The sequence below is a fragment of the Squalius cephalus genome (genome assembly GCF_949319135.1).
Source record: "Squalius cephalus genome assembly, chromosome: 9".
Classification (NCBI taxonomy): Eukaryota; Metazoa; Chordata; class Actinopteri; order Cypriniformes; family Leuciscidae; genus Squalius; species Squalius cephalus.
This window is the reverse complement of record NC_137130.1, coordinates 16,300,945-16,321,931: the sequence shown is the minus strand read 5'-3', so window position 1 is coordinate 16,321,931 and position 20,987 is coordinate 16,300,945. Positions and strand designations below refer to the sequence as shown.

General features: G+C 37.2%; 2 protein-coding genes across 5 annotated transcripts in view; both read right to left on the bottom strand.

The window, feature by feature from the left end:
• ramp1 (receptor activity modifying protein 1) overlaps positions 1–1,197 on the bottom strand; it is a 28,503-nt gene extending 27,306 nt beyond the window's left edge. Inside the window, exon 1 of the mRNA XM_079882462.1 lies at positions 842–1,197. Coding sequence (XP_079738588.1) covers positions 842–887 — 46 coding nt within the window. The 5' untranslated portion in view covers positions 888–1,197. The remainder of the gene's footprint in view (positions 1–841) is intronic.
• Positions 1,198–3,506: 2,309 nt separating this feature from the next.
• The window catches only part of epb41l5 (erythrocyte membrane protein band 4.1 like 5), a 34,226-nt gene continuing 16,745 nt past the window's right edge, over positions 3,507–20,987 (bottom strand). For 2 of the 4 annotated variants that reach the window (XM_079882454.1, XM_079882455.1), the window contains exons 12-26: positions 20,297–20,466; positions 19,219–19,325; positions 18,792–18,810; positions 17,616–17,655; positions 17,127–17,251; positions 12,236–12,381; positions 11,119–11,210; positions 10,633–10,761; positions 9,911–9,975; positions 9,503–9,625; positions 7,330–7,411; positions 6,126–6,203; positions 5,906–5,965; positions 5,243–5,367; positions 3,507–3,938 (exon numbers count right to left, since the gene is read on the bottom strand). In XM_079882454.1, coding sequence (XP_079738580.1) covers positions 3,872–3,938; positions 5,243–5,367; positions 5,906–5,965; positions 6,126–6,203; positions 7,330–7,411; positions 9,503–9,625; positions 9,911–9,975; positions 10,633–10,761; positions 11,119–11,210; positions 12,236–12,381; positions 17,127–17,251; positions 17,616–17,655; positions 18,792–18,810; positions 19,219–19,325; positions 20,297–20,466 — 1,428 coding nt within the window. In that variant the 3' untranslated portion in view covers positions 3,507–3,871. The remainder of the gene's footprint in view (positions 3,939–5,242; positions 5,368–5,905; positions 5,966–6,125; positions 6,204–7,329; positions 7,412–9,502; positions 9,626–9,910; positions 9,976–10,632; positions 10,762–11,118; positions 11,211–12,235; positions 12,382–17,126; positions 17,252–17,615; positions 17,656–18,791; positions 18,811–19,218; positions 19,326–20,296; positions 20,467–20,987) is intronic. The other 2 variants (XM_079882456.1, XM_079882457.1) reach the window with 1 other exon arrangement.

Genomic DNA, 20,987 nt, shown 5'->3' with positions numbered 1-20,987 from the left:
AAACAAATGTATGCCATGATGAATCTTCGCAGAGTAAATATAGCAATCCCAATTGAATAGTGACAGGAAATCAAGGCAAGCAAAGAGCAGCTTGTTAGTCATGATCAGCACAGCTCAGTGAGCTTGTTAAGGTAAGTGTGAAATGAATTCTTTCTAACAGAAGGAGGTTGCCATGCATTATTAATTAGAAAATTAGATAATTGACCCATGGGTGTGCTTGTCACTTATGGATTTTTCACTTTCATCAAATTTTCCAACCTCTGTGTATTGTGAAAAAGACTAAAAGCATGTGTTATAGGTACACACATATTCCACGTTTTAACATGTAAAAGGTTACATAGTAAACCTGTTTTGGCCAGCAAATAACTAATTAACAATACACTTTAATTATGTAAAATATATACATATAATGTATACACTTTATTATAATATAAGCTAGCTTTAATATAAACTAATATAAGCAGTTGCACAAACTAACTGACATGACATTTATTGATGTTTACTGTTTACACAATGTTGAATGTTTACTGAGAACACAAAATCAGCATTTATTATAGTTGATTCTTTGCCTGAATGCATTGTATGCTAGTATGTTCACTTGTTAACCTTCACATTCATTATTATCGTAATATGGTTTGAATTTGATTGAAACCGACCAACATACAAAACCACTGCAAAACCACATTGTCTTGATTCAAAACAGTACAGTTACTGAGATGGATAGTTCCGTTCTGATTTGTTCTAGCTTTCTTTTTTATATTTTACAGTCAGTATGAATTTTCAAAAACATACATAATAGGTTGAAATCCAGACATGAACAGGACAAACCAGTTTAACTTACCAACTACCAAGAAGAAAAGCGCGTGTCTCCACGACACTGATGCCATGACGTTTCAATGTCAGTCAAAGCAAACAGAAGTTTCTTGATTAAACGACACTACTCCCTCACAGCTCGACGCATCCGCGCGCTTGGCAGGTCATTTTGCAGACAGTTTCATTCAAAGCTGAATCTCCACTGAAGTCCTCTCAGTCACCATACCCTGTGTTTTGTAAAGTACTGCTTTGGTTCCGAATAAAGCTCAAACGAACAACTGAAATGGGTCTCGGTCAGCTGAAGCGTGCGCGCTCATTAGTTCTCGCTAAAAGTCGCTCGTGGACAGTCGGGCTGTGCGCTCGAGCGCGCGTCAGGCATACAATAAAAGATGAGAGCTGTGCTGTGGCAACTGTAAACGCGAAGCCACCTCCCTCAAGGATCATCAACTTAAGCTGGCTTATAATAAACATGAACACAATTCATTAGCGAAGTGAGGAAACCACTGTTACCCACAATCTGCCGTTCACACTGGGGAAAATGAATGAAAACATTTAGCGACAATAGGCTATGGCCAAAGGGAATCATGCTCAATTTCAATTTTACTATTGCACAAATATATTGTTCAAATGTAATATATAATAAATACACAGAGAGAGATTTTCCAAAGCAAAGAATGAGAGAAACTTGCATCGATAGCCTACTAAATATGGAATGATGCAAATGTCCAGATGAAATAGGCTATCATAATTTAAGAGCAGTCCCAAGATTTTGATCCATCAAAATGTGAATTTGGGGGATTTGCCAAAACAATTAGTTCTGCTAAAGAGAACAAATAATAGGCTATTATTTGTGTAGTATTGTACAAAAACATTACTAATGTTATATAGGTTTTAATCTATTTAAGTTGGTGTCGACTATAAATAAGTGCACACTGCTTTGATTTCATGTGAACTTGTTGCTGTAAGTAATCATTTATACTAAATGTTAAAATGATTTATTAATAATAATGTTGTAGGATTGCCCTCTATTTCAATTTTGTCATTTTGAGCAACTGAGCATTTTACGACTCTGTAGTTTTAAATTATGACCGGGAATCAGCATGCTTTCATCTTTTCTGTTGGAGTTATCTAATGATTAAATAAATGTGTAAGTAAACTGTTTGGTTAGGGCCATGAGTTTTAAGATGTAATCTGCGTTTGTTTCTGATGCTGTCATTTTGTAAATAAATAAAATTGTTTTCAAACAAATTTCCTTAAATATGAGGCGAAAAAAAAAAAAGTTTCAGAGCTTGTACAGAAGCTAGACGACTCAAATCGGAGTATCACTCATGCCCGTGGTGAAGAGCTCTGGCTCCACCTGCTGGATACAAGTATAAGTTCAGTGAATTTCCTACAAATGGTAATATTTTAATTTATTATGCCTAAAAGAAGCCATATCATTTTGCTCATAAATACCGGATAAATATCAGCAACGTGAGATGAAATACTTAAATAAAAAATGCTTGTCTGGTGCTTTTAAGTAAGGAATTCAATCATCCAAATATATTCTAGGAAAGCATGGTTGGAAAGCAACTGTCCACACTGCATTCACATAACTTTAAAATGCTTTTACTTGTGGAAATTCTCACATCATACAAAATTTGACCAGGCTTACAGTCAAGTGTATTTATATAAACATCATTGCTGTGACATATACAGATCATTAATATATGTAAATAAGCCTACAGTGTGAGACTTACAGAACAAAAGTAATAAGCAAATCAATGGAATCCAGCTACAACTGCCTTCTGTGATCGAGCACTTCCACTAAAGCAGGGAGTACAAAGCAAATCAGAAGATGTAGACCATATAAACAACCTTTGAGAAGTCTGACTTATTCACAAGAACTGATTGTATAAAAAGTTGATATTTGACCTCCAAACATTTCATCCCAGTGATTACAGATCCAGTGATTATACCAATGATGTACTTTTCAGTATGCTGAAAAATAGCAGCAAAAAAGCTTGTGGAACTTAGTGGAGGAAGAAGGGTCCATGAAAGGCCTCTCGTCTTGTGGTGACTGCTGGCACAGACTGCAAGTGGTAATTTCCCCCCATTATATCACAATTAAAAATATTTTAATTTGTTTACATTGTCCAAGTCTTCCACAGTTTTGATAATGTAAGAGCCAGTGGCTGACAGAGGTCTCAGTGGCTCTCATCACATCTAATATCACAGTAAAGCACACTTAAAACTACACAGTGAAATACATCAACTAAATACAGTAGATGACAAACTACATTGCAATACGTTATGTTGTAATATGTTCATGTACATTTAAAATCTTATATGAACTATTAAAATAAGGCAGGTGATAACTACAATGTTTGGATAAAAACAGCATTGATAAAAGGTTCAAACAGCAAATCTTGGCTCAATGACTGCATGTTGCCCAATGCTACACAATAGTGCTCTATCAACCTTCCAGTTTAGAGTACAGTACTTAAAAGCGTAAAAATGAGTGCAGCTACTTCTCGTAAGAACACAGAAAGCAGAGCAAAAGAAAGGCAAAGATAAAAAATATATTTTCTGTAGGAAGAACTACTCCAGTTCTAAAAAATAGTCAGTGGGGCATTGTGATCCAAGCGCATTCACAAGCTCTTTCGCAGCCGTCCAATCAGAGAAGATCTCAACAGGAAGTGGAGAGCAGGTGGATCAAACGTTCTACATCAAACATCCAATCACAACAGGACCGGGTCTTATGTGCTGCTGCTAAAACAAAGGGCTGTACAGTCACTCAAAAGAGGTATAAAAGTTATAAAAGGAATGGTGCTCTCCAAACACTGGACTGCTAACCCTTTGTGCAATGAGTTGAACTGTTATCAGCATTGAGATCTGGGCTTGTGGATGCCTTCAGTACAAAGTCAGCATTCTTGAAGATGGAATTGCAACACCGTGCATGGCCAGAGTCCAGCTTTCTGTGCCTGTACTGGAATGTGTTTGACTGGAATGTAGTAATCAAAGGACAACTTGTGATGGTCCAGTGACAGATGCTGGGCATGTGCTCAATGCGTCGCTCTCAGAGTTCAGTGGTCAGCAGACCTTTGGGCTTGTGGCTGTCGTCCTTGGCTGGGTGAGCCACAATACTGTCAAAGATCAATTCAGCAATTGGCAGGTTAAGAACATACTTTAAATCTAATTGAATTCTTTAAAGCAATTTTTGATGCACTAAAACATTTGCAATGTATATGCTGCATGCAAAAGCACACTACTGTTCAAAAGTTTGGGTTCTGTATGATTTCCTTTTCTTTTTTTTTTAAGAAATGAACATATTCAGCAAGGAAGCACTACATTTATGAAAAGTTACAGTAAAAACTTTTATAATGTTACAGAATATTTCTATTTTATATAAATGCTGTTCATTTGAACCATTCATTAAAATTCCTGAAAATGGTTTCCACAAAAATTAAGTGGCACAAATGTTTTCAAAATTAATAATAATTAGAAATGTTTCGTGAGCAATAATCAGCATTAGGCCCTGTTTACACCTGGTGTTAAGATGAGTTTTGGTTGATCGGATCACAAGTGGACGACGCTACAGATGTAAACAGGGTCTAAAATATTTTGAGCTTGTCCACTTTCGACCACTTCCAGAGGTAGTTGAAAACGCATTCGGACAGATTGTTTTCTTAGTGTGGACTCTCATGTGGTCGAATATGTTACAACAACCACGAAAAGACTGCCTACTGACCTAATGTGTAAACATTATGGGAAGCGCACTAGCCAGACGGGATTTAAACTTTGTCGGAGACCCAAGTTTGGTTTGAAGACGAAAAACGTACAAAGGACAATGTTCTCTCATTGTTAATATGTACAATACGCAAGCTTATTTATTAGATCGAAAGACCAGAGGAAACACATTTACCCGCTCATAGACACTCCACTCAAAGAAATCAGGACAGAAGTGGTTGAAAGTGGACAAAAGAGACGGCAGGTGTAAACGGGGATGCGTCTCCCTCGACTACTTGTGATCCGATCGACCCAAACGCATCTTAATACCTGGTGTAAACAGGGCCAGATTACAAAAACAAATTATGTGACATTAAAGACTGGCGTAATGCTGCTGAAAAGACAGCTTTGCCATCATGATAATAAATTACATTTTAAAATATGTTCAAATAGAAGACATTTTTCACATAGATGCAACCTTGGTGAGCAAAAGAGATAACTACAAATTGACCAACCCCAAACTTCCGAACAGTAGTGTATTTAACGGAATACACAACTTCAGTGGAAAAAGCACGCCCACATAATGGTGTAAATACAGCATGACTCCCCTTGGTTTTATCGTCCACTAAGCTGAAAGTGGCGAATCTGATCCTTCAGAAAGTAAAAGGACAACTGTCCTCAACAGAGCAGAGAAAGGTAATGAAGCAGGGATTAAACAAACCTGGTGGCAATCACATTGTGAGTGTGAGAGAGATGGGGGAGTGGGGAAATAGCAGCCCCCTCAGGATGTTGAGATGACATCTCTGCTGTACAGTCAAGGAGGCCGTTAGTAAAGGTGCCAGACAGCTAGACGAGAGAGAGGTAGCAGGGGGGACAGTCAGTCGCTAAATTAACTACTAGAAATGTGAGAAGTGAGGATAATGAAACTGCACACTCCACTGAACGTGTGGCTTGATAGTGAGTCATCTGAGTCAACATCATCAGATGAAATATGAAAGCTTTTACTAAATGTATAAATCTACAGAGTGCAAAAACAGAACTGCAGAGAAATAGGAAGAGACATCCATGCACAAGTTCTTAGATAAAGTTGCTGCTCTTCTACAATAATGCATGGATCAGTGTCTGGAGTCCTTACCAGGGGAAAACAGGGACAGCTAAACCTCTGATTTCTGCATGTACTGTTAAGGCTTACCAAATGTATCCTATTCTGAGCATTCATATTCATCAATCTGAGATTTCAATTTCATTCATCTAATATCTTCTAGTCAGAAATATTCAAAATGACACTAAACGTAGTGACATTAAGTCATAAACTGTTATCTACCTGCTTAGATAAAAGCTTTCAAATAAAAGAAACTGTTATAGATTTTAGCAGTAAACTCACTGTAGGTGCTGAAGCAGGAATGATCCATCGAGGAGTGATTGTGGGTTTGGGGGCTGGCACCTGTGTCAATTCAAATGTTTCCATAAAATATTAATACTTTAGCAATGTGGGAAAAATCTATAACAGGCATCATTGTGCCATACAGTCAATCATATGGACAAACAGTAAACGTTGGCTTACTATAAGCAGCACGAGCTTATTGTTTCAGTGCTGAACTTACTACAGGAATGGGGTCTGTGAAGTCTATCAGGTTATCAGTCAGAGGGGCTGTCAGCGGCTCAGGATCCTGAACATTGACCTGCATTATAAAAAGCCACATGCTCTAAAGGGAATGCCAACCAAAAGCACATTCAATGTCTTTTTCCTGCAGGAAATGCAAATCTAGTTTTACAGCTTTTTGTAATCATTAGAAAACAAAATTTTAACAAATGCAGAAAGGGAGAGATTGATAGTAATATTCAACATAGATGGGTAAACAAATGAGTAAATGGGAAATATAGCATTGCTAGGTGATTTCTTTGTGGCACAGTCCAAAACACCCTCCCCAATTTTCGCAGGTCCCTCCTGTAATAAGTCTATGGGTTTGTTTAGTTTTTATGCAATGGTTTCATTACGTTACAATTGCAGTCACAAAAGTGTGTGTTGTGTAGAGTGCTGCAGGAATAGGTCCTAAAACCCAGAAACGAATGTGCTTCCCGTTCCATTTTCCGAAGTCAATGCTTTTTGTTTTGGTTAAATGCCTGAAGTAAAGTCTGTGGTTAACACAAGCTCAAGATATTTTCACATTTCAATCTGCAACACAAAATGCATCAGTAATACAAACCACTTGCGATTAAAAAAAAAAGATTTTACATGAAATAGAACGACAGAGGCTGTCAGTGACATTTAACGTCAACACGCTGAGCAGAAAAACTCATCTACTCACTAGTCTGCTTTTACAGCCTTGTTGTGTTTATACTCACAAACTTGCAAATTATTCTAACTTGTAGATTTTAAATAAAGTGAAGTTGAAGTTGTGCGACCATGGCGGAGTTTGTTTATAGCCCAACTTCTGCTTTTTTACTTCTGGCGATTTTATCTAGGCTTCAAAATTCATAAAAGTTGTGATGATTTGTGAAGATTATCATTTGTGCAAGTATCATAAACTTTTGTTGGTTACAGAGCTTATTTTTAGCAATAATCCAAAAGCCAATCCTATTTTTGTTATTTTGTCGAGGGAACCAGGGTGATGCGAATTTCTGGGCTGGCCTACAGTATGTAATCCTTGCAGCACTCTATTGACATGCCTGCTGAAATTTAATTTCCCTGTAAAGGAGAACACGTGTCAGCAGGGAGTGAGTAAATGATGGGGAATGTTGACAGCTGCTAGGGACACTCATTACAGCGTGCCAGCAGCTGGAATGACATTAAGCCACTTTTGTTACCTTGGATGACTGGGTTTCATTCAGTAGGTCTGATGACAGAGGCGGCAAAGAAGAAATGAAGTCGTCTGCGTTCTCTTCCAGGCTAAGGGCAGACAATGAATAGATAGCGCATTTGTTAAAGAAAGTGCCCAATGAGAGAATCTTGAAGATGCCATATATGATAAAACTGGCGTTGTTGATGTTGTTCTTGTAACAATAAAAACGAACAAACAAATAAACAAACATTATAACATTTAGGTATTTTCATTAGTGATAAAGCATGTCTGAGAAGAGCTCTGGACACAAAACCTTTTGATTTGATCACTGGTAAAGAGCACAAAAGACATGGAAAACCTTTGAGCATTTCAAAGCACTTTCCAAGCTATTCATTAGTGTTCGTTCAAAAGACATACAGGATTTCACAATGTTCACCCTTGAATGAAACCTATGAACACCTCTTATGAAGTGTTTGAGGAAATGACTCAGAGGTCATTTGTGATTACTGATGATTATGGGTTTGAGTGTGCACATTTGGATGGCTTCCCTTGACAAAGTGGGTAACATTGTAAAGGTACAAATTATTTATACATTTGGCAGACGACTTTGCCAGTATGTGTGTTCCCCAAGAATCAAACCCATAATTTTGGTGTCTAAGAATTGAGCATCTGATGTGGGCATCACTAGTAAATTATATTTTAATCTCTTGATCCTTTCCATTTGAACTGTTTTTCATATGGTATATAATTTCAAGAATTAGTTACATTTGATATTTGATTCTACGGACATAAAATTGTAAACAAAATCTGCAGCTGATGTGTACAGTGATGTTGAACAGAGAACAAAAATCTTCCACATTAAGACACTCCTTTTACATATCTTTCTTTTATCATGTGACTATCAGAGCTGAATGTCTCTAAGTCAGTGTACACAGCTAATTGTGCAGTCAATCTGTGGCATGAGTACATATGTTTACATAAGAACATGTTCCAGTTCCAGGCAGACCACAGCAATATGACCATAGACTGTAAAAGAATATGACCCATCGGTAACTGCATATCAACAGCTGCCACTAGATGGCAACAGCAAGCTACATTGAAGATATGTTAATGCTAGATTAAGGAAAGTTCTGGGTTCACTACAAGGAAGGGTCTTTGGACATCTTCTGTAAAATGCTGTCAATTAGTTTCTTTTCTAAGTTGTATTTTATTAAAAATAATCAAATCAAAATTTTACAAACTGTACTATAACTGCTTTCATTAAAGAACACATTTTCTTTCCAATTGAAAGTATTTTACAGATTTTCTGTGCAAACAGACAGCATCTCACAGATAAATTATTTGTATTAAACATTTCATCAAAAAACTGCAGCATTTCAGTCTAGCTTTTAGGATGCAGGATCACACAAATTTGTTCATATTTGACCCCCTTACGTACATTTTTGCCAGTTCTTGTTAACATACACTACTTTCAAAAGTTAGGGGTTGGTAAGATTATTAAATATCTTTGAAATGAGGGTCTTATGCTCACTAAGGATGCATTTATTTGATCAAAAATACAATAATCAGAGTAATACTGTGAAATATTATTAGAATTTGAAATACGTCTATTTTAACATTTTAATGTGTAATTTATTCCTGTGATGCAAAGCTGAATTTTCAGCATCATTAATCCAGTCTTCAGTGTCACATGAAATTCTAATATGCTGATTTGGTGCTCAAGAAACATTTCTTATTATCATCAGTGTTGAAAACAGCTGTGCTTAATATTTTTGTGGAAATTATGATACATTTTTTCAAGATTCTTTGATAAATAGGAAGTTCAAAAGCATATATTTGAAATAAAAAAAATTGTAACATCATAAATGTCTTTACTGTCACTTTTGGTCAATTATATGCATCCTTGAATAAAAATATTGATTTCTGACTCCAACCTTTGAATGGTAGTGTATGATCATATACAGAAGAAATAAAACAAGCCCTGGCTTGCTGATGGGAGGACCAGGTGTGCCCCAGTTTCTGACTGCCTGCTTGTGCTCCACTGTCCCAGGAGAATTACAGGCCCACAGGCTCACTAACATTTGGTCCTACTATGTCATAATCTACACACTCAAACAACCAAGCAATGCTTCTTTGTAGTACAATCTTCTCACTGTACTTGGACTAGGTTTTGTGTGCTCACTGTGCTGTGGTCTCACCTGCTAGTAGAGCAGGGCAGCAGGCCAGGCTGTTTGAACAGGTCCCAGGACTCCTGTCGCTCCGCTCTCCCACTCACTGGCAGAGAGGTTGTGCTTCCCATACGCCCCCCACGACACGTCAGTCTGACAAAGAGACAGAAATCCACCATTCACATCTTATCATTTAAAAAAAAAAACAATCATGTAACAATTTTAATGTTTGTGTCCATGTTATCTGTCAACTGTTACAAGAGAATATTATAATATATCAAAAACAATGTCTGACCTTGAATTTCAGCCACTACATTGTCATTTATAATCATAGTGCATAAAGTAAATAGTTCACCCAAAAACAGTTTAGCTATAAAAGCATTCTACACCTTTAGCCCAGAAGCACAACAGCATTCTCGCCCCCGAAACACATCATACCTGGCTGCTGCCTCCTGTAGGTTACAGTTCTTGTCTGGAGTCAATCTAAGCTCATCTCTAGAATCCTAAACAAAGAGATTTTTGAACATTTTCAAACATATACATGCACAAGACTTCATGCAACAGTTTACCTGACATTAACATACAGTGGCTTCCAAAAGGATTCATTTTGTTTTGTTGCTGTCTTTAATCTTCACACCATAATGACATAGCAAAAAACAGATCTGTGACAACTTTGAAAATGTATTAAAAAGGAAAAACTGAAATAAGTACATTGCAACTCAGTACTTAGTTAAAGCACCTTTACAGTCTCAACTCTTTTTAGGCATGATGTGATGAGCTTTGCACATTTGCATTTGGCAATTTTCTGCCATTCTCCTCCTCAGATCCTCAAGATCTGTCAGGTTGACTAGGGACTGTCAGTGGACAGACATTTTCAGGTGTCAGGTATGGAGTGTAGATTAATGTAAAAAAAGTCATTTAAAATAGTTTAAGATAAGGCAGTAACAACAAAATGTGAGAAAAATGAAGGGGTTTGAATACTTCCGCAAGCCACTGTATCTAGTATCATGCCGGCATTGCAACTGTGTATGCAGTCATAAAATCAAAGACCCCCCTCACACCCCCTTGGGAAAGAAGAACAGCCAACTTTCCTAGAATAGGCTAATACGTTAATACTGCGCATGTAAACACTAATTCTGCCTATGAGAGTGTTTGAATACCTTGAGTGCTGCCTCTGCCTGAGCTTTCAGGATGTTGCTCTTGAGTTCATCAGGAGGTTTGAGCTGGTTCAGGACAGGACTGTTGCCCACACTATTTAAACTTTTCTCTGTCAGTTTCACCACTTCCTCCTGCACACAAATCAAAGATTGAATGTGTGATGATGAATTTGTATCAACTTTGTATTTGTGTTGTGTTAATTGCTTGAATATATAGATGGCTGAAATAAATATCAGGTTGAAAAGACCTTACATAGCACTGAGCTGGAAACAATATAGAGATCACTGACTGCAGTAATAACATGAGTAATCATCTTCCCTATTCACATTTAATGTAAAATACATCCTTAGGTTAGAGTGGCATAGTGGCCAACACAGTGTCTACTCCTTGTATTTAAAGTCTGTCAAGCTTTAATCGGATGCTGTGAAGTCATTTTCAAAAAGCTTTGTTCTCAGTGTGTGTGGGTGCTTCTGGATGGCTGAACTGACCTGGTTGTTCATGTTGAGGTTGACGTTGGTTCTGGCTGGAGCAGACACTGGACTGTTTTCGATCTCTAGTTGCTTGAGCCGAGCTGCAGCCTCTGTGGATGAGAACAGATGCAATAAGCATCACTAAACAATGAGAGGCCAGATTAAAACATGTTCACTCTTGAGTTAATCAGTTCACACAATGGAAAGGCAGAGCGTGACATCACCATAACTGAACAGAATGTAAATTCAGGCCTGTTGAAATCAACAAATTAAAAACCAAGTAAAATATAATGCAAGTAGTACTTTGTTTTATAAAGCCTTTAGGTTTTAAAAAGGATATTTTCTAAATCTTTTATATAAAACATATATACCCAATATACACTACAGTTCATTTATTTGATCAAAATACAGTAAAAAAACAAGAAAAAAACAAAACAAAAAAAAACAGTAATTGTAAAACACTGTTACAATTTTAAATGACTTATTTATTCCTGTGATGCAAATCTGAATTTTTAGCATCATTACTCCAGTCTTCAGTGCCACATGATCCTTCAGAAATCATTCTAATATGCTGATTTGGTGCTCAAGAAACATTTCTTATTATTATCAACATTGAAAACAGTTGTGCTGCTTAATATTTTCAAGGAAATCATTAAAAAAAATTCTCAGGATTCATTGACAAATAGGTAGTTAAAAGCAACGTTTGTAACAATGTTAAGTCTTTGTCACCTTTGATCTGTTTAATTTATGCTTGCGGAATAAAAGAATACTAATTTCTTTAAAAAAAAAAAAATTCATACTGAGCCAAACCTATAGAATGGTATATGTATGTATGTGTGATTAGTACTGGTTAATATTGCAGTTTTATTTATTATTCTGTAACCTGAATTGGCCTATCCTGGAAGCAGACAAAACCAGCGTTTAACTTTTTACCCAGTTCAAACTATAAACTCTTTTTCCTGTGGCAGGTTACAAAAGCACTAAACATGTCTAACGTACATTATAAAATTGTTTTGTTGCCTGATTTTTCTTTTGAAGCATTTAGAATTGTCTATTTTATTTTACATTTGGACAAAACATTGCCCAAAATTTCTCTGTTAGTGCATCCCACTGTATCTGTGAGGTGTTAACTGACCAGCCAGAGAGAGGGTCTCCTCAGTGACTGTGCTGGCTGTGGTATGAGCAGCACTTGGTCCCACTTCTTCTGCGGTCACCGTGGAAACAGTGGCCAGAAGAACCTCATCTACACATGTCTCCAAGAGGTCAGTCACCAAGGGCATGCTGTGAAGGATGAAAGGGTTAATTACCATTTGTCAGTTATAGGATGTAACCCTCTATGTGCTGCTCGTTCATAGTCCACATCGATAGATATGACAAATGTGACTCACCTGGACAAAAATCCTTGAAGCTGGGCCAACCTCAAGTAACAGCTACGTAGACAATAGCACAGTATCACATCCCAAATATGTGATAGTCAAAATTTTAAAAAGAAAACAAATTACACCCAGTGAAAGATAGTGTACTCAAACCTAGATGGGTATTAGGCTTGGGCGATATAGATTTACATGTATATGAAATGTATTGCACAACTCTAAGGGTATAATCAAACCTTCATAATCAAATTTGAGCAGACACTTATTACTAGGGAACCTCACACAAAAGGAATAGAACCGTTATCTAACAGTCATATGCCAACTGACCACACACACATTCCTCTAGATCTAGATTAAAAGACCACACACACACACACACACACGTAATGTCTGTAATGAAAAAGCAATGTATTCTGGAAAGGAAGCTTCATTTTGGACACGTAATTCCTTGCCAAACTGACTAAACCCAACACACTTTGCTCTATAAATTTTTCAGTGCCTGTACGGACCAAGTAATTAGCACTTCATTTAAAAAAAAAAAAAGAAAAGAAAAAGGACACCTTCCAGCTTAAGACATGACCATGTATGTCATTAACAGAAATGTTAATATCACGAGTTCTAACACAAAGCATATAAATATACCACAGACCTAAAGAGAAACTGAAAAAAACAATGGGGAATTGCTTTTGTTTGTTAGTTTTAATCATATGTCTTACAGCCATGTAAGATACAGCTGTCCTTTGGTTATAATTGAACTGTAGACAAAATCTAAAAACCATGTATATTGCACTTTCACATTGTCAACTGGTATAAATGTTTAATCACCCCAATAAGAACTTACGGCAAAGTTCAATAATCAGATAATTCTGATTACACAGAGATATACTGAAATAAAACATATAATCTTAGTGGCACTTTCCACAAATAGGGTAAAAATAGGTTTCCCTATTCCCTAAAGCAGGGGTGCCCAACCCTGCTCCTGCCGATCGACTGTCCTGCACAGTTTATCTCCAATGCTAATCAAACACACCTGAAGCAACCAATTAAGGTCTTCAGGATCACTTGTAAATTAAAGGCAGGTTTGTTAGATTAGGGTTGGAGATGAACTGTGCAGGACAGTCGATCGGCAGGAGCAGGGTTGGGCACCTCTGCCCTAAAGGCACAAAAATTATTTTCCTTTAAAAAATAAACAGATCCCAATTCAGTTACCCACTTTGGTGTTTTAAATTTTTTTATAATGTTTACATTAATCAAAAACGAATGGGGTTTAAAAAAAATTGCAACCCTCAAATAAATACAACCTCTTAAGGTGGACAAATCATTTTCTGAGTTAAGCACTTCATTTTAGTGAAATTTGAATGCTCTATTTTGTATCCTATTTGTGAAAAGCACCTAATAACTTTGTTTTAAATGTATAGTAGGTCTAAACAATCAAGTAAAACTAAGTATGTTGATCAAGGTATAACATATGTCAAATAAATAGCTAAAATAAATGTCAACAGGACATTTCCTGTGTGACAAAGGTGGTTGAATAATGACCAAGTCATTGTCATTGCAAGCACAGCCACATTAAGGATGAAGGTTATCTCATCACTCTGGCTGGTTTCAGTCTAACAGGGGAAGGGCATAGAACGCTTTCTGTGGTTAAAATGAGTGGAAGACTTTAGTCCAGGTAGTTTCGCTTGATCTCAGTCAGAGAATATGCCTTTCATCCTGGCGTTCCCTGGCACTCAGTTTGTATCCGAGGAATGCGGGGGTGTGACAGCGTCCGTGTCTGGGAGGAGGAGCAGGGAGTTGCCTGGCGGTCACGCTGGAGTCAGTGCTGGGATTGAATGGGGGGAGTGAAGCCTGGATGGGTCAGTGGAGGACGGGGGAGTGTTAGCATGAGGGGACAGGAATACTGTAGAAATCAGCGTAGGCAAAATAAAGAGAGAAATAAAACAGACATAAAAAAAGAGGTAAAAAGTTGAAGGAGCTAAGGCAGAGGATGACATACAGAAAATATATTAAAGATCTATATAGTTTATAGATGACTGCACTAGTCTGAATGCACTATAGAGGAGGTATTTCCTGGTAATGTAATTTCACTCTTTCAAGCTGCATCAGCACACAATGTGTTCTACTAATTTAATGTAGTTTAATATCATGCATCAAATATATCCCAATCATAACCTGATGCAATGACATTTGTTTATGCCAATTTCTGAGTGGAAAAGGGTAAAATATCTTCATGCTTTAAATCCATTCTTAAATAATGGGTATTGTTAAGCACTGAACTACTACCTTTTGCACATTTGAATAATAGCTAGACTATGTAGTAGATTTCTCAGTAACTAACTGCCTAAGAGGACAGATAGAGCAGAAATAGAGCTCCAATCCAGACTACAAAAACAAATTGTCACAAATACAAGATAATATAAATAAGTTTTATATGATTTTATCTGGCAAAAGGGCACCAGTTAATTGCATCTTTAGATTGCATGCAAATGTTTCCTGATTCATATGTCTTCTGCCATTGTTGCATTCAACAATGAACATCTGAGATGTCCGATTTGCAAATAATGTTCCTTTTATTGAATTAGAGTGTGTCTCAATCCCCAAGTGTGTCTCAAAACTCCCTAGCATTCTAGGTTGTGAACCAGTATATCGTGTACACGAATTGGGCTCTGGTAAGGAAAGTAATGACCCTGGCTTACTACATATTGGGACTATTTCCGGCGACATGACAACAACCTCATTGTACAACATCACTACTGGTATTTATGAACAACAGCAGAACTAATTTCTTGACTATATTCTTTTTTTAATGTTACATAAAGTACATTATTATAAATACCTTGCTTGTTCATTACGTGCAACATTTCAGCCGTAAATTAATTATAAATGTTAGCTAGATTGTTCATTACCTGTCTAGCAATGTACGTTTATGCTGACATATAATTAAATAATGGTTTGTATTTTAATCCTATCATCAAAAAAAAACATCTATCGCGTGTCGTGAGTTGGCTCACGTTATTTAGGTTTCACGCTTTAGAACTTCCGTTAAGGGAACATAGTGAGCATTGATGCTTCCTGGTTTTCATGGTACATTGTGGGACTTTTTAGGGAGCGAACATTTCAGTGCACTGGAATGATTTTACGATTGAGACAGCCTTTAAAATGACTGACTCCCTGATCAGTGCTCTGACTACCAAACTAGGGAGCTGATTGAGACGCACCATTAGTTGAACAGATTCACAAATCAATCTTCAAACTCCTGAGCAAAATATCAGTTTGAATCCATCTCACTCATACGGTGAAACTGACTCATTATTTGAGGAATTTTTCATAGCTTACTATTCATGAATTTATCATTGTGTTAAGAAGCAAAATTAATATTTTTACTATTATTGAGACTAATTAATTAATATTAATTTAAATAAAATAATTGTTCCTAGTATTAATACTACAATACTATTCTAAATGTTCAATTAAATATAACTATTATTGCACGGAAAGATGTAGCAATGTAAATGGATCAATGGGAAAACAAGGTCATGGGGGAGCAGATGGTAAGACAGATGTAAGGTGACAATAAAAGAGGGCTGAATGACTTCAAAACATACTTGAGAGGACAAAATCGTAGACAAGAAAGCATTTTTAGTCTGTTTACTAGGTTAGGCAGAAGGGGGTTTTGTTTGGTTAGTGAGGAGCATTAATATGACTAAAGCATCAATTCAGATAGGAAGAACAGAAGTGAGAAATTGTCATCAGAAAGGAGTGGAGAAGGGATATCCACTTGTCTGTGTTGATTCCACCACCTCTGAATTAGTTTCAGGTTTGATGAAAGAGAGGACAGGACAGTCACAAAGCCAAAAACAGAGATCCCACTGCTTCATCTGGCAGTTACAACACATCATTATATTGGTCCAGCTAAGATCACAGGTACCCTACTGATTAGGTTGGTTGGTTTGGACTATAATCAAGCAATAGCAGAACTGATGTTGATACTGATTTTCCCAGCCCGAGAAAAAAAAACTATTGATAAAAAAGCCAATCACAAGAAATGCACTGATTGGTTGAAGAGAGTCTATGAAGGGTTGAAAACAGGAGTGTACATACCTTGCCTTATGAAAAGGCCACTGGGGTTTCAGAACATCAGACTACAACAAAGTTTAGAAAAACGAGGATCAAATTGTTCATAAGATAGGACAACATATCCAACACTCACATAATAATCCCACTTTCCAATTTAATTTCTTTTCAATATTTCAAGTTTAAGGCAAAGCTCTGCACAGCACAATAACCACAAAGACAGCCTCAGGAGATAGAGCAAGACGAAGGGGAAAGTAAGAGAGAAAGACAGGCCTTTCACGTCAAGAGAGAGTTTGTATGTAGTCAGCCCAGCAGGCGTTTTCTCCTGTGCTGAAGCAGCCATCTGCTCAACGTCAAAGCTAAACAGCATGAAGCACCTTCAACACCAGTCACCAGCCAGCACCACAACCTCACACCAGCTCACCAACACACTACCAGCAGGACCAAACATATCATTTATACAAGTGTTGCACTCTGCCAAAGTGATGCTAACCGGCTGTGCGGGGGCCTGAAGTAACAGCAGGGAATCAGATTAACCTGCTTAGAGGTCTTATTGCATTAAAATTGTGAGAAGCTCACCTCCTCTTGTCCGATTGGCTGCCACCAGGGCTTCTGGGGAGGGTTTCGATTTCCATAGAACCTGGTGCAGAGGGTGGGGGGCTGACCACAGGCATACCGGACCAGGGAGGCCGTGTTTGGGCGGGCTGAGGAAAGATGCGTGTGGGCTGCATTTAGGTACAAAAACACTCAAAGCAAAATAGCCTTGCCAAACCAAACATGTGAATGCATGATAAAAAAAAAGATCAAGTTCAAATCAAACTAGTTAGAGATATGCAGTATATTAAGGGGCCAAATTTATATTTAACATTTATTTATATTACTCAAATTGTGATGTGCATTTTTGCAAGTTTGGGGTTGGTAAGATATTGTAATATTTTTGGAAGAAGTCTCTTATGTTCACCAAAGCTGCATTTATTTGATCAAAAAACAGAAACGTAGCAATTTAAAATAATTGTTTTAATATTTTAAAATGTAATTTGTTTTTGTTTTTAACTGCAAGGACCTTACCTTTGTTTCTAAGCTTGGGTTCACTCCGTTATTGTGGTTACTGTGGAGAGAGAAAATGTGAGTGATATATAACCTATGTCTGGGTTTTTAAGCTACTGTTGACTGACTTCAGTAGGCAGCACAAAGATGGTCCCTTTATAGAGGTGACCAGAAAACATGGCCATGTCAAACCAACACTGGATCAGCATGAGCAAAGACATTCCTGATGTTGTTTCAGCATGTGACCAGGGGGCCCCATGTTCAAAACTTTCTTTCGATTTCATCCTAAAAATATGCACATGTTCCCTTTAGAAAACCCAGTCAGCTGAAGATTGTGCGTACATGATCAAGATCACAGGAGCTACAGTATCATCAGGCTACTGTCTGCCTGCACACGAAATCAACAGCAGTGGTTGAACAGTATTGTCATCAGACCTTTTCAAACTGGCCAATGGACCGTTCTACCGCCGAACTAATCCAACAGTGTCTGCCATGATATCAGAGTCAAGTGCACATCATCGATTATTGTTCTCGAGAGAAATATTTATAGAAATAAGAGGAATTGTCATGCGCCTAGCACTCCTCTCTGTCATTAAAACATTCAAACGTATAGCGTGCCACAGGAACTACACATATTTCTAAACCGTATCAGTCACAGCAAAGTCTTAAAAAAGTCCCTATAAATCAGCACTACAAAAGTGCTAGCACATGATGTTGTCCACAATTGCATCTTTAACTCTGAATCACAGTCCAAGTAGGGGTACTTATAAGACTTTCAGCCTGACAGCAGGTCTTTGCTGACAGACTAATAATGCACTTTTCCCCTGGAATAAGAATGAAGTAAAGTAGTAGTAGTAGTACTTCATATCCTATATTACATTAAAATCATGTTAAGAAATTAACTCAAAAGACCCTAGTTATGTTTTGACAGCATGTTGGTATAAATTAAAATGTAAAAAGGCTCTGGACATTAAATCATTCATAGTTCATAAACAGTTACTATACACACAAATAGTAATACTACACACTAGTATAGAATCACGATTGAGTCCATAGAAGCGGTGAACAGCTCTGAACTCTGGTATGCTTTCAAATGACACACACTTTGCGACTGATGTTGAAAGTGGAAGTCACCTCATCACTATACAAGAGAAAATAAAAATTCCATTTCACAATGCAGCAATGTAAAATACTTACTCTAAGGATCTGTTAGGACCTGCAGGGAAACAAACAAAAAAGAATGAGCATTTGTATTATGCAAGATCACATAAAGCTGAAGTCACAACAGAATTACGTGTAGCTGAAACAGTGCTGGGGAACAGGGGAAGACTCAACTATTTGAAGGAGCTGCTAAAAAACAAAAGCTGATTACATTATAACTATTTATAGGAGGCAAAATGGACAAAAAAATGCTGCACAGGGACATCTGAAAAAAAAAGTAATGACTGGTTCACTGAAATTAATTTGGCTATTACTTGTTGGGACCATTAAATAAATAAAACAATGCCTTAAATGCCATACATGTCTTAAACCTGAGAATGCCACGTTACTGAAAAGGTTGGCAGTGTCATTACATTAAAAATTAACATTTTAATCCCCAACACTGAACAGTTTATTCTCTCACCTCTGTTCTGCATGGTCCTTCTAGAATAACGGCGACTTGGTCGTCTTTCAAACGAGGCAGATCGTCTAGTTTTGTTGCCCTTAGTTGTCTGATATTCTGTCTTCCCACTTCCCACAAATAAAAGAAATTAACGTCAGTTACACGCATATCTTTAAAACCTTTATGATAAATCCCTGCTGACTCGATAAGACAGCAGACATTTACTTTTATGGGCTTAGAGTAATGAAAGTCTAAAGGCATTGGAAAGAGTAATGCCACTGTTCCTTGGAGGATAAGCAGACCAACCAGCATTAGCAAACAAATTAACAAAAAAAATTAGACAATCAGACACACACAGGCGGAAAATAAAGAACACATTAACATAAAAATAGGTTAGTTCTTGAGCCTGAATAAGTGCGAAAATAAATGCAGGCAAAAAAGAAAAGCCTGGCCAATAGGAAGCCGAACTGGACAGCGTCAAAGCTCCAGGCTGGCAGCTGGAGATAAGATGCAATTCCATAGTAAGGACACACACACATACACGTTTAAAGCAGACCATGCTACGATTTACAACTTAGCAGCAGATATTGTAAAGAGGACCTATGAAAAACAGGAAGTCTTATCTCAATCCAGGCAAAAAGACAAAACATTAAACTGACCACTGGGCATGATTATAATGGGTTTATTATACTAAATTATTATACTAAATACACATTACCCAAAATGCACTACTCTAACATGTGCCTCTACTGAAGCCATTGTATGAGCAAAAGCAGAGATGTAATGCTTTTAAGAGCCAATCCCTTCACCAAATTTAAAATACACAAAATTAGAGGCTGCTTTCAATAAAAGCAAGTAAACAAGTAGTCTAAAATATATTTTGGTGGTGCTTGCCCCTGCAAAACTCATTGCTACAATGCTTGTTTTGGGTCAGCACCAAGACATTACCAAGCATTTGCTTAAGTTCAGTGTGAGTAGTTTTAGTGTGTGCTAAGTTTCTAAGTCATTGTCCTATGTCTGTAGAATTTATTTTCCCTGTTTTATTATCTGCCAGACACTCACAATGGATGAATGATTAATGAACTGTAGAAAAACTCACCTGTATCTGAAACGTGAGCCCATTCTGATGAACCCGGAGCGGGCTGAGCTTTTCTGGACGGGGCCACGTAGGCGGAAGAAGGCATGGTGCTCTATGGCACACTTCCACAGATGCTTGCAGGCTTTCGGATGGTCCATGCGGAAGACGAACGTGTGCTCTTGCTCTTTCCCCTACGGCAGAGTACAAAATGTAAGAGCAATGTACTATTAATTCATCCATTGGTTTTGACAAAAGCAGCACAGAATGAATGGTTTAAGAATGTAGAAGGCATAAACAAATGTAAACTCAAGAACATGCTGAGAATGATGTTGAGAACATGTAGGCTCAACCTTCAGGAAAGGTTTTCACTAGATAGATTAGACTCTTTTGTTACATAATTAACAGAAGCTTATTTGGGCTAGACAGAGTTATCTTTAAGGGTACACAAAAAGCTCAGTAGCCATTTAGCTATTATTTCTGAGTGCTACTAGTGCTGCAATTTAGAGAAAATTTCTAATTGTGATTTTTGTGATTTGCGAAAAATGTTTTTCTTTTTTCTTAAAAAAAAAAAAAGCTCCAGGTTTTCTGTGGTTGTTTGTGAGGCTCTACAATTTAGCACAAAAAAGTTTGATTGTATATCAATCCGATCATAAAATAACAAATTGAATTATTACCATAGCTTTTATTTTGGCAAAAAAACAAAAAAAAACCT